We start from the raw sequence: 14,068 nt of genomic DNA on the forward strand, positions 1-14,068 counted from the left end.
CCTGAGAAAACAAAGAGTGGCCCCACCTGGCTTTCCCTGTCCTGTAGAGGGATGCTCTAAATGCCCCACTGGAGCGTTTCTCAGGGCCCACAGGTGACCGATCAGAGCTTTCCAGGTGAGCCAGGAGAGGGACTTAGGGTAGAGGACTGAGTTCGCCAGAAATGGACAAATGTAGTGGAGGACAGAAACAGAAACAAAGACCTTTTTCTGCCTTGTTAGCAAAAAAAAAAGTCATACAAGGAACTGTCAATCAGTAAAAATGCTTAATTCCCGAAATTCATAGAATCATAAGAGTTGGAAGGTACCACCAGGGGTCATCTAGTCCAACCCCCTGCACAAGGCAGGAAATTCACAACTACCTCTCATACACACACCCAGTGACCCCTACTCCACTCCAGAAGATGGCCAAGGTGCCCTCCCTCTCATTGTCTGCCTAAGGTCATAGAATCAGCATGGCTGACAGATGGCCATCTAGCCTCTGCTTAAAAGTCTCCTGGGAAGGAGAGCCCACCACCTCCCGAGGAAGCCTGTTCCACTGAGGAACCGCTCTCTTAAAGCTTTGTGAGCTCTCCAGCAAAGTGCTTTGGCTTACGCTGATGGTGACTTACTTGTGTTGCCCGGCAGAGGGGGGAGAACCAGCTCAGCAGAGGCCTGCCAGATCCAGGCCCAGCCCTCGAGGTTGAGGTTTGCTTACCTGAGAGATGCTCATCCCACACTGTCGGTTTTAGAAGTGCCAGGGTTTTGCTTTGCTTCTTAACTCCTTGTGCAAAAAACTCTCAAGGATCCTGCAGGCAAAGCTCTTGGAGGCAGGAGATTAAACGTAATCACCCGCCGGTACTCACAAACAAAGGCCCTGTGAGAAGCTTGCAACTGGCTCCATTAGATGTCCAGAGTGCTTTGGGATTTCTCCAAAGGCTGACCCCAGAGCCAGAGAAGCCAGATTTGGCTTCCACCCTTCTGCACTGGCTGCACACTGCAGGAAGCTGCTGCTGCTGCTGCTGCTACCAGGATCCGCCCTGCCCCACCCCACCCTCAGCAACTTACTTTGCACAATTGCTACCAGCAACAGTGGTGCCCACATGGCCATGCTGGGGAGCTCTCTTCTCCCTGGGGGGTTTTAGGGGGAAACCAGCCGTTGGCTCCAAAAGGTCCTTGCCAGCTCCCAAAGAAGGCAGCTGCCGTTGCGGACGCTGCCTGAAGCCAGCTTGGCGCTACCTGGAAGAGAACAGCCTGGAGCAGCTCCCTCTGCTGGTCAGGTGAAGGAATGCCAGAACTCAGCTCCCCTGGGATAAGAGGGCGTGCACCTGGAGGGCATGTGGGCCTTCTGGCCATTCAGACCCCATTTGCAAGGCTGACAGGTACTGCAGCAGCCCCAGAGCATAAAATGCAGGAAGCTCACTTCTGAGGATTGGGGTGCATCAACAGAGGCATAACATCCAAATCGCAAGATGTCATAGTTCCACTGTGACACTATAGGGAGGGGCTGCAGCTCAGTGGTAGAACATCTGCTTGGCATGCAGACGGTCCCAGGTTCAATCCCCAGCATCTCCAGTTCAAGGGACTAGGCAAGCAGGTGATGTGAAAGACCTCTGCCTGAGACCCTGGAGAGCCACTGCCGGTCTGAGTAGACAATACTGGACCAAGGGTCTGATTCAGTAGAAGGCAGCTTCATGTGTTCAATGTACACTGCATTGGTCAGGCGCACCTGGAGTACTTTGTGCAGTTCTGGAGGCCTCAATTCAAAAAATGATGTGGGCAGAATGGAGCGGGGGCAGAGGAGAGCGACGAGGGTGCTGCTGCAGCCGTCTTGTTTGTGGCTTCCTGGAGGCCCCTGGTTGGCCACTGTGTGAACGGACTGCTGGACTTGATGGGCCTGGGTCTGATCCAGCAGGGCCTTTCTTATGTTCTTATGTTATGAGGGTGATCGGGGGGGCTGTAGACCAAGCCCTGCGAGGAAACGCTGAGGGACTTGGGAATGTTTAGTCTGGAGAAGAGGAAGTTGAGAGGGGACAGGATTGCTCTCTTGAAGTCTTTGAAGGGCTGGGGCTTAGAGGAGGGCAGGGAGCTCTTCCTGTTTGCAGCAGAGGATAGGACTTGCAATAATGGGTTTAAATTGAGGGCAGAAAGGTACTGGCTGGATATTAGGAAAACATTTTTTACAGTAAGAGTTGTTCGACAGTGGAATCGGCTGCCTAGGGAGGTGGTGAGCTCCCCCTCACTGGCGGTCTTTAAGCAGAGGCCGGACAAATACTTGTCAGGGATGCTCTAGGCTGATCCTGCATTGAGCAGGGGGGTTGGACTAGATGGCCTGCATAACCCCCTTCCAACTCTAGGATTCTATAACCCCCCGCCCCAACCACCACTCCTGGCCTGGCTTGATCCTGAACCACCTTCTTGAGCGATGCCTCACCTCCACGCTATGGAACGTGTACCCTGTTAATTTCAAGCTGCCACTAAGCAGGCCACCTGTTTCTGGCCAGTTGGCAACCCAGTTTGAAGGAGTGAACATGACTAAAAGCACATCCTGAAGCTTCGTTGCCATGGGGGCTGGGGTGGGGTGTGAGTTTAAGCCATAAGCATCCCAGGAAGCCAATGGGATTTGAGGAGCAATTGGACAGAAGAGAGACTGGCCAGATGCAACAAAGCCCCGGCTTTAGAAATCCAAAACATGCTCAGAACAAAGTGGTTAAATCCTAAAGGCCTGATTCTCGAGGCCCAGGGTTGCCATCCAAAATGCTTGGAGAACAACCAAGTAAGAATTCAACAACAACTAATATGTGTCAAACCAGGATGCCAGAACCTTGGCGCCACATATGAATTCTGGGAGTTGGGTCCAAATACACAAAAGGAGCTGATTTGTAAAACGTGCCAACAATGCTGCAGACAACTCGTGCCGTCTAATCTAACCATCTAGCCTCTGCTTAAAAACCTCCAGGGAAGGAGCGCTCACCACCTCCCGAGGAAGCCTGCTCCACTGAGGAACCGCTCTGCTTGGTGTGGGGAAAGCCCCCCTCTGCCGGAGACCCTCCGATGGGAAACCAGACTGAGCAGCTACAAGGCAGCTTCCTGTGGTCAGTATGACGCAGAGGCATGCTGGGACGCCAGAGGGCACCCGGCTCTTACCTCCTTTTGCCGGCTTCTGCTTTCTAACTTTTAAGTGCTGGAGTCCGCTGTTTCTAGCTGGGCAGTTTTTGAGCTCCTGGCTTCTGCTCCAGATTTTTAAGAGCTCTCTGCTGGAAAGGAAATTTCCTGCTGATCACCTGTTATTTAAAATGAACGCCAGAAAAACTGCATTGAGCTCATCTTAACTGGATTCCATATTGCCAATGCAGTAATTTAACCAAGTCATGTATATTGTTATATGTAATTAATATAAACAGTATACTGAAATGGAAACCGTCTCTTTTTACCTATCCTGACAGTCAACCACCGTTCCTAAGGGGCATGTCTTGATTGTCTTGTTTCCAAGCAGATGGCTCTTGGCAGAGCAGCAAAGGAGAGGTCTCCGTCTCGAGAGAGCCTACAAGCTAAATTTCAGCACTCCTAGTGAACAAGGGGCAAATCTGAGCACGCAGCCACTCCTGTGGGCCTAGTTTCCCCCCTCCCCCACAAAAACCTGGTAAAATGCAGAACCAGGCCAAAGGCTTCATCCATACCCGAGACCAGTTTGTGAAGACTGCCTTTGACCATATGCAGAGGGCCCCAGACTCACTCTGGAGTTACATAGGGGCCTGATTGTGTGTTTTCTCTGCTTCCATGAGGACTAGTGCCCCCCACCCGGATTAAAAACTGGGATTTTTAGTCCCCAGAATTTGCAGATTGCGGCCAATCTGGCATAGGCCGGAGGCAGCCAGGGATGGCTCTTCTCCAGCCAGCGGGATACGTTTTATATTCAGTTAAGAGAGAGATGTTTGACTGACCACTGGTTTGGAAAGCTAGCAGGGGGTAGGGGTTAGTGCGTCCAGCTAGGATCGGGGAGACCTACATTGCTGTGGAAACCTACTGAGTGACCTTGGGCCAGCCACACACTCTCAGTGTACCTGACCTCGAAGGGTTGTTGTAAGGATAGAATGGACAAGGGGAGAATGGAGGGGCCATGGCTCAGTGGTAGAGCATCTGCGTGGCATGCAGAAAGTCCCTGGTTCAATCCCCAGTGGCATCTCCAGTTAAAGGGACTAGGCAAGTAGGTGATGGGAAAGGCCCTTTTCTGCCTGAGACCCTGGAGAGCCTCTGCCGGTCTGAGTAGACAAGACTGACTCTGATGGACCAGGGGTCTGATTCAGTAGAAGGCAGCTTCATGTGTTCGTGTGTTGAATGATGTTGCATCTGCACTAAGGAGAAAAGCAGCTTGTAAATATCTAAAATAAAACACAACTTGTATTTTCAGCGGGAGATTACCCTGTTTTGTTTCTTCCAGCGTGCCAGGGTTACAACCCAATACCAGCGATGCCACCCCGGGTGGCTCTGGAAGTTGGTCGAGCAACTTATAAGCACTCTGCCGGATGCAGACAAAGGGGGGCTAAAACTGGGGGCCGAAAGACGGGCTTTGCTCTTCTTTGTGTCGTTTTGGCGTTCAGCACCAGAGGCAATACCCGGCTTTTGTGTTTGTTTGAAACAACAGTGTCCCGGCAACCAATGTATTTTTTTGGCCTTCCCATCTCCCCCCCCCCCCACTTTTTTTTCTGGCAAACATTCAGGAAATGTTTTGCCCTCCTGGAGGAACTGGCCCAAATGCGCCATCTGGTTTTCGTTTACCTCTCCGCCTGCACACTATCATTATTCAAGCGAGTGAAATAAATATCCAGCCTCCCCACCCCGGCTGGCCCAATTCCAAACACGCCTTTGTGCCACAGAGGATGATGCAAACAAGGGAGGTGTGGAGAAGCCACAGAGCAGTGGGACCAGCGACTTTGCGTGGCCTTGCCTCCTGTGGCCCCCGGGGCCCTCTTCCCTAAGACGGTGGCACCCAAGGACCAGGGGTGGGCAGGAGATTCAGGGCTGAACGGGATCCGCTTCCTTCACACAGCCCAGAAACAGATTCTCTGCTCCCAAGACAGCATGACTGACAGCCAGTAGGTGAGATACCTTTAAGAGGGCTAGATTAATTCATAGAGGGCCCCACCAATGACTATACTTGGAGTGACTGCATAGTATGTACAATGTGCACACGTTGCTCAGCTTCCAACAGTAATTAAACTGCAGCACTTTGTACCAAATGGGAGTTTCCACATTGTCTTCGAGGGCAAACCTATGAAGAGCACATCGTAGTAGTCCAGCCTCGTTTCCCCATTGCGTTGGTCCACGAGGTCAGATCAGCGAGGGGTGCGGGGAGTCTGAGCTAGGTGAAGATGGAACGAAGTAAGAAAGGCTGCCGCACTTCTAGCGCCTAACAAAGTGTGAAAACCAAATGTTCAGGCAGGCGTTTTCACAAATGGAATAGAGATGCAACAGAACAGAATTTTGGACGAAGGCACTCTCTCTGTTTAGGCAAGGTTTTCATTTAATGGCCTGGGAAGGCATCCTTCTGTCCTTCCCCCTTTATACTACAATGTTTACCCAGAAGTGTACACTGTCTGAGCTTCAGCATATTCTCAGATTGTGAAAAGCGTCTCTGTGGCCATTTATGCTTGGTAATTAGCAGCGCGTTCCAGGCTGAAACGCCCCGCATATTTTTTTGAGTTCTTCACACTGAGCCGTCATTAAGGAAATGACTGCGAAGCAGGCGCATACCTGCTTTGTGTTTCTTAAGAGCCCCTTTAATGCAACCTTTTGTGTTTGCTCCACCCCCGCCTCAAAGAATCCCCTCAAGGAAGCATGCACAATCACAGCCGTGTATTAGCTATGCAAACTGTGGTTGTTAATGGAAGGAATAAAGGAGCAGGCAAGTGTGTGTGGGGGTGGAATTTCTCTTTTTTGCATTGGGACAGTGAATAGGCATTTTAAAGGTCGCATTTAACAAAAGAGCTTTGAGCGAGCATCAAAATTGACCCTGCATAAATGGCCTGTGAAATCTGCTTTATGCAGACTATTACACTGATGCAATTTTACTGTTCTTTAACTTGTATCCCGCTGCATTGTACACTGAATGTATTATAGTCTTTGGCACTGCCTTTTATAGCTGTGTAGCTTCCCCCCCCCCCCAGAAAGGTGGGCAAGAAATGAAGTAAACAAATAAAAAACGGAGGTTCCCTGTTCCCAAGCTGCTGCCTGCCACAGTATTTGGCCCACTGCATGTGGAATTTTGTTCTGATCCAGACGGTCTCTTCTGACGCTTTTCCATTTGGCCCTTGCCACCCCAGCAGAATATCCCCCCCCCACACACACACACACACAAAGGGCCCTCGCAGTTTCTGGGGAAATTTTCTACATATGATTGGGAGTAACTTTGGTTTGTGTGCGCCTGAAACAAAGGACAGCCACAGGAAGATATGGGGGGGGGGGGAGAGTCAAGAATCGACGGATACTCCAGAGAAAAAAGACTGGATATTAAAAATGCTGGAACTGGTGGAGATGGCGAAATTAACTGCAATGATAAACCAAAAAGACAATGAACAATTTTGGGGAGAATGGGAGGACTGGAAGAATTATTGTGAACAAGAATTACATTTTGGGAAAATGGAAAGTTACTCTTTAATTTGATCCGCAATGTACTATTTTTGTACTGTAATTGGTTGAGAAACTAGAACAGATATTTTATGGAAGAGTTAATGGTAAATTAGATATTTAGAATTATATAAGGATCAAAACTACAAACGATAGATCATAATACTTTATTTTGAGGTAGACGGAGGTGGTGGGGAAGTCAATACATATATTAATAAATTTATATTTATAACAACTAATGGAGATTTTTTAAGATTTATACTTTCAATGGTTGTTAAATTGTTGTTGAATTTATATTTTAAAAATCAATAAAAATTTATTAAAAAAAAAAAAAGAATGACACTTTTGCCAACCAAGAGAAAGGGGGATGGAATTCACCAATGGTCCCACTGCCCAGGTAGACTACTACTGCTGTTTGCTGTTCTATAGTGTAACCAGCACAGAATGAGAGGGAGGGCATCTTGGCCATCTTCTGGGCATGAAGTAGGGGTCACTGGGGAAAGAGAGGTAGTTGTGAATTTCCTGCACTGTGCAGGGGGCTGGACTAGATGACCCTGGAGGTCCCCTTCCAACTCTATGATTCTAAGAAGGTGCAGGTGGAACGCTTACTGGCTGTGGCTGTCCAATCAGCAGCAGCAGCCAGCCACAGTGTCATGCCTCCCGATCCCTTGCCCTTCCTTCCCACAATTAAGCCTCAGCTGGAAGAAATTTCAAGGCAAGGACCGCACAACCCAGCAATTTCCCAACTGAAACCTTTACACCTTGTGCCCCCGCCCCCCATCACCGAGTGAAGCGACACCCAGGACTTTCTTTCTGAGGAGTAAAAGCCCCACTGAACAAAACGAGGACGACTGCCGGGTGAAGACGCAAAGCCCTTCAGCGCACCCACAACATGCGTTAAGCGGTCACAAAGAGGGCGGAAAGGAGATTTCAGGGCAGAAGAGAAGCCCTTATTAACCCGTGGGACTGACTGCCACAGGATGGAGTGACAGCTGCTGCCTTTAAAAGAGGCCTAGACAGATTCACCCCTCTCGCTCGAGAATAAAAACGGAGGAAAAGGGAGCTGGGAGAGGGTAGGATAAACATGCAATACAAACTAAATGGTTTTGCAAGGAAACCCGAGTTAGGAAATGCCCGAGATCCCTGCCCCTCCCCCCCATCCTTTTTACCTCTGATCAGCTGGTAGCAAAAAGAATTGCTGAAATACTACTAAAGGGTGTGTGTGTGTGTGTTTTTTTTGGGGGGGGAGAACAGCCTGATCTGGTGCCCACAGCTTCTGTTTGTAAAGCCAAAGTGTTTTATCTTGGGATCGTGTGTTGATTACGGCAGAACTGACGCCTGTATTGATGGATCCTGGGACCAGAAAAGAGCAACCCAGCTACAACAGGCCTAAGCGGACCCATCGAATCCAGCCAGATAATTCCAATAAGCCAGCAAGGCAGGCCGTGAAGGGGATGGCCAGCTCCACTGCTCATACACTGCAGGCACAACTGCCACTGGACATGGAAGTTCCATTGAGACCACTACGCCTCCCAGGATCAGCCCAGGAACACGCAAAGGGACACATTTGCTCAGCTAAGAGCCACCCAGTCAGAGGGTCCCGGGCTCAGTCCTGACCTGACACGTGTATCCCACCCCTCTTCCAACCTCAGGGCAGCACGGGCATCTCTTCCCTCCTCCGCAGCGCGCTCACCAACCGGGCAGGAGGGTCAGAAAGACCAGGGCTGGGCCAAGGGTCACCCAGGTGGCACCGTGGCCAGCAGGGATTTGAACCAGGGGCTCCGCAGCCCGCTCCGCCACACTATTCAAGTCTCTTCGCCTCAATCAACACCCTCTCCCCACCCCAGCAACCACAATGACAGGATCGGGCAGGAAGGGCCCTTCTCTGACTGAGAGCCAGTGCCAGTTAGAGACAATACTACTCTACCTGGAGCAATGCTCCAACCCTGGCCTACCTTACAAAGCTGTTGGGAGGACTGCATGTACACAGAACACGTTTAAAGCTCTACAGAAGCGCCACGTATTAACATTTATTAATCTGCTCCCCGCCCACTGTTGCTTGCGAAGACATATTATTAAAGCAGCAGCCGAAGAGAGGGCAGGGAGTTCTCCCCCGGCAGCGTTTTGGGTTACTTCGCCCCAGCAATAGGGCCAAAGGCGGCTCTTGCTCGCCCCACAAGCTCCCCCGGCTCGCGAGAGGTTTGAGACCCTCAGCAGGAAGAGTGGGGCTCTTCCTAGGCCCCGCAACAACAGCCGAGACCCTCTCTTCAAGGGAGGTCTCAGTGCTGTGCCTTCCAACCAGGGGCCAGAGTCACGTGGGAACATTTGCCCCTTAAGCCGAGACCTGAAAGGAACCAGAGGAGCGGGAGACAGGAGGGTCCGCAGCTCTGGACATTTGCGAGCAAAGCCGTCGTTTGCATCCCCCTCCAGCTCCTTCATAGCCCTGCCGGCCAAGATTAATCGTCCACTCTGGAAATGCAAACACCTAAAAACAAGGTTTGGGTCTATGCAAAAATGTTGCACGGTCTGTGAACTGGGGCAGTCGTTCCACCCCTATGAGGTTCTCTTTTTTGCCGAATCCTACATATTCTCATTTTTTGTATTACACTCCTCTGACCAAAGGTCTTGAGCAAAGTCAAAACAAAGACAAGACAAAATACAAAACAGTAAACATTAAAATACAGCATGGTGAATTAAACCCATCCCTAGGGTCTAAGAATGCACATTCTTTTAAAGTACGCAGAATTCTCCACTCTTCCGCCTAGCACAACTAAAAATAAAAAGTGTGTTGTTACGTCAATAGAATTTGTTTATCCCATCAAAGAAACCACCTTAATTGATGTGATCCCTTTGGGGGCTGCTTTCAGATTCAGCGGACAGAAGCTGGGATTGAGCCCTAGGATCGAGCCAGGGCTCACCCACCAATTTAGGCAAGTCCTTGGTCCTCAGCGTCTGCTTGGAAAAACGTCAGTGAGCCAGTCCAGATCTGGCAACCAGGACAACTTCTGGTTTTTCACTTCAACTGCACTCACTTCAGCAGGGACAAAACACCGTACGCCTTACATACCAAGCATGACATTTGGAACTTGCTACCAGATGGTGGTTTAGAAAAATTAAAGGAAAAGTTACTTTGCTGCGATAGCTACGTTGAACGTCCGCAGTCTGAGGCAGCCAACAGCAGATGCCAGGATAGAACTGCAAAAACAACGGCAGACAGACTCTTCCGGGAAGGAAGCCCACAAACAAGTCGGGACCTTCCTGGGGCATTTAACTGGCTAATGCCGGAAGCAGGCAAAGATTGACACCTGAGGATGCAGTGCCTCTAAACAGGAAGGCTCTACCTGCTGCCCCAGCTAAATATCAAATCATATTTGGAGCAGAGGTTTATCCTACTGTGCACAAACAGCAGTATAGTCCTCTTAAAGCCGTGTTCAGCCCAGGCCTTTAAACAAGTAATCCGCTCTCGTGGCCCCCTCCCAGGCATTTTTCAAGAGCTAAACACCCAAACTGAAATGGCACCCAAACTACCCCTCTGCATATCACACCTGCTTATGTCATTTGCCCGCTATTGACATTTACATGCTATTCCCATTGGGTGTGTGAATTCACTCTTCTCTACTTAAGGACAGATGGGCTCACATTTTGGCTGTATCTGAAGAACACATAAAGCTGCCTTACACTGAATCAGACCCCCCTTGGTCCATCAAAGTCAGTATTGTCTACTAAGACCGGCAGCAGCTCTCCAGGGTCTCAGGCAGAGGCCTTTCACATCACCTACTTGCCTGGTCCCCTTTACCTGGAGATGCTGGGGATTGAGCCTGGGGCCTTCTGCATGCCAAGCAGAGGCTCCACCACTGAGCCACAGAATCATAGAGTTGGAAGGGGCCACCAGGGCCATCTAGTCCAACCCCCTGCACAATGCAGGAAATTCACAACTACCTCCCCCGCCAACACCCCTGGTGACCCCCTACTCCATGCCCAGAAGACGGCCAAGGTGCCCTCCCTCTCATCATCTGCATGAGGTCATAGAATCAGCATTGCTGACAGATGGCCATCTAGCCTCTTTTTAAGAACCTCCAGGGAAGGAGGGCTCACCACCTCCCGAGGAAACCTGTCCCACCAAGGAACTGCTCTGTTAGAATACTCTTCCTAATGTCTCGATGGAAACTCTTCCAATTTAACTTTAACCCGTTGGTTCTGGTCCGACCTTCTGGGGCCACAGAAAACAACTTGGCCCCCTCCTCTCTAGGACAGCCCTTCAAGTCCTTGAAGATGGTGATCTCATGTCCCCTCTCCGTCTTCTCCTCTCCAGGCCAAACACACCCCGGCTCCTTCAACCTTTCCTCGTAGGACTTGGGTCTCCAGGTAAAAGTATCACCTTCCTAAAAAAATAGCCCGTGCCTCCCCCCCCCCCCCCCCGCCACTGGGTCCCTAAGACAGACGCCAGAGGGCGCTCGCGACACGCGCACCCTTTAAGGGGAACCGAGACCAGCCGGCAGCCTCCCCGAACACAGACTCCAAACGACACCTCCGCCCCCGGCAGCGACTCCCCACCCCCTCCAAGAACCAGACGAGACACGTTGTAAACTCCTGCGACAAAAGGTTTATGGAATGTGATGCATACAAAGGCCAAAAAATAGAGAGGGGGGTGGGGGAAAGAAGCCCCCCGGAGAGGAGGAGGAGGAGGAGGGGGGGGAAGGCTGGCGGGGCCCGAATATGCACATAAATACGGTGGGGCCGAGGCCGGGTCCGTCCGGGCGGGGCGGGCGCGCGCGCGCGCAGAGTCCCGGGGCGGAGCGCGCGCGTGCCTGCGCCGCCGTCCCTGCCCGCCCGCGGGGGCGTCGGGGCTCAGTAGGCGGGCACGGGGCGCGGCTGGGGCAGGAGCTGGCAGCCGCTGTTGACGTGGCTGAGCACCTTCTGCTTGAGCTGGGCGACCTGCTCGCGCAGCAGCGAGGCGGTGGAGGCGAGCTCGGTGTTCTGGCTCTTGAGGCTCTTGACCTTCTCCTCGAGGCGCGAGATGCGCTCCAGCTTGCGCCGCCGGCACTTGGAGGCGGCGATGCGGTTGCGCAGCCGCTTGCGCTCCGCCTTGATGCGCTCCTGCGTGTCCATGTCGATGGGCGACAGCGGCGGGCTCTCGCCGAAGCTGCCCACCTCCGGCACCGTCTGCGGCTCGTCCTTGGCCGGCGGGGGCGGCGGGGGGCGGCAGGCCCGCGCAGGGGCCCCCCTCGGGCGCGTAGCCGAAGCTGCTCAGGTTGGCGTAGACGGGCGGCTCGGGGCCCGGGCCGGCGGGCGAGGGCAGCTCGGCCGGCCCCACGCCGCCGCCGCCCAGCTGGCCCTGCTGGTGCAGGTCCTCCAGCGCCTTGACGAAGCCGGCGGCGAACTCCTGCTCGTCGGGGCCCTTGGCGAAGGGGAAGGCGCCGCCGCCGCCGCCGCCGCTGGTCGGCGTGGTGGTCACCAGCCCGTTGGACTGGATGATCAGGCGCTCCAGCTCGGGCGAGGCCAGCTTCAGCAGCCCCAGCTCCGACGGCGCGGACGGCGAGGAGGAGGAGGCCAGCAGCGCCGCGCCAACGCCGCCAACGCCGGGCGCCTTCAGGCCGGCCGCCACCTGCTCGCCCAGCGCCAGCCCCAGCGCCACGTCCTTCTTCAGCATGCCCCCGCCGTCGGGGAAGGGCCGCAGCCGGCCGGGGCTGGGGGGCGCCAGGGCCGTCAGCACCTCGTCATGGTAGAAGGGAATGTCCATCCTCGCCCCCGCCGGACGCGGCGGGGGGGGCGCGGCGGCGGCGGCGGCGGGGCGGAGACCCGACGGCGCGCTTCTGCAAGCCGCCGCCGCCGCTGCTGCTGCAGGAGGGGTCTCGGCGGGCGGGCGGGCGGGCGGAGCGGAGGAGCCCCCAGCCGGCCGCCGCCGCCGCGCTCTCAACCCGCGCTCGCTCCGCGCTGCCCCGCCGTCCGCACCGTCGCAGCCGCCGCTCCTCCTCCGCCGCCCGCCCGCGCGTCTAAGGCGGCCGCCAGCCGCCCCGCCGCCGCTTTATAGCCTCCGCCGGCTCGATGAGCTCACCGCGCGCGCCTCCCATTGGCTGCGGATGACGTCTGGCGGGGAAACGGATTTGCATAGGGGGCGGGGAGGCCACGCCCCCTCCCCCCTCCCCCCCTCCCTCCCGGCTCCTCCGTCACCGAGGCGACGGACTCCGTAAACTGCACAACAGCGCGCGGCCTCTTGGGTTGACGTCATGGAGAGGGGAGGGGAGCGGAGGGGAGCCACGTGGTGTTTGCCCAAGGGCGGGGCGGCTCGGAGGGCTGCCGTCGTTTGCTGTTGGTGTTCTTATTGGTTGCGCTCCCCGCGTCCACGGAGTGGCTCGGTGGAAGAGCGCGGAGCCTCTGCGTGGCGTGCAGAAGGTCCCCGGTTCGATCCCCAGGGGCGTCTCCAGTTAAAGGAAGCAGGCAAGGGGATGTGAAAAGACCCCTGCCTGAGACCCTGGACAGGTGCTGCCCGTCTGAGTAGACAGTATTGACTGGGATGGACCGAGGGGGGTCTGATTCAGTACAAGGCAGATAGGAAGGGGCCATGGATCAGTGGCAGAGCCTCTGCTTGGCATGCAGAAGGTCCCAGGTTCAATCCCCGGCATCTCCAGTTAAAGGGACCGGGCAAGCGGATGGTGGGAAAGACCCCTGCCTGAGACCCTGGTGAGCCGCTGCCGGTCGGAGTAGACAAGACTGACTTTGATGGACCTTGATGGTCTGATTCAGTCTAAGACATTTGAGGAGAGGCCGTAACTCAGTGGTAGAGCATCCGCTTGGCATGCAGAAGGTCCCAGGTTCAATCCCCAGCATCTCCAGTTAAAGGGACTAGGCAAGTAGGTGATGTGAAAGACCCTCTGCCTGAGACCCTGAGAGCCGCTGCCGGTCTGAGTAGACAATACTGACTTTGATGGACCGAGGAGGGTCTGATTCGGTATAAGGCAGCTTCATGGGTTCCTGTGTTCACTGATTAGTAACAGCAGGTTGCCAACCTCCAGGGGGTGGCTGGAGATCTCCCACTATTACAACTGATCTCCAGCCAATGGAGATCAAGTCACCTGGAGTAATTGACCGCTTTGGTAATTGGACTCTATGGCATTGAAGTCCCTCCCCAAACCCTGCCCTCCTCAGGCTCCATCCCCAAATTTCCCAACCTGGAGCTAGCAACCCTACCAGGGAGCCTGGGGTTGGGCGGCAGGAGGGACCTGGGGAGGGGCTGTGGCTCAGTGGTAGAACCTCTGCTTGGCATGCAGAAGGTCCCAGGTTCAATCCCCGGCATCTCCAGTTAAAGGGACTGGGCAAGTGGGTGATGTGAAAGTCCTCCGCCTGAGACCCTGGGGAGCCGCTGCCGGTCTGAGTAGACAATACTGACTCTAATGGACCGAGGGGGGTCTGGTTCAGTAGAAGGCAGCTTCATGTGACCTCAGCAGGGCATAATGCCATAGAGCCC

At 54.0% G+C, this 14,068-nt stretch overlaps 1 protein-coding gene across 1 annotated transcript; it reads right to left on the reverse strand.

Annotated features, from left to right (window-relative positions):
• Positions 1–11,444: 11,444 nt before the first annotated feature.
• JUND (JunD proto-oncogene, AP-1 transcription factor subunit) lies at positions 11,445–12,371 on the reverse strand. Its single transcript, XM_056867504.1, is given in 2 exon segments — positions 11,445–11,803; positions 11,805–12,371. Coding segments are annotated over 2 exon segments (891 nt in total). The 5' UTR covers positions 12,344–12,371; the 3' UTR covers positions 11,445–11,451.
• Between the last annotated feature and the right edge of the window lie 1,697 nt (positions 12,372–14,068).

This window comes from Euleptes europaea, chromosome 2 (assembly GCF_029931775.1).
Source record: "Euleptes europaea isolate rEulEur1 chromosome 2, rEulEur1.hap1, whole genome shotgun sequence".
NCBI classification, from domain to species: Eukaryota; Metazoa; Chordata; class Lepidosauria; order Squamata; family Sphaerodactylidae; genus Euleptes; species Euleptes europaea.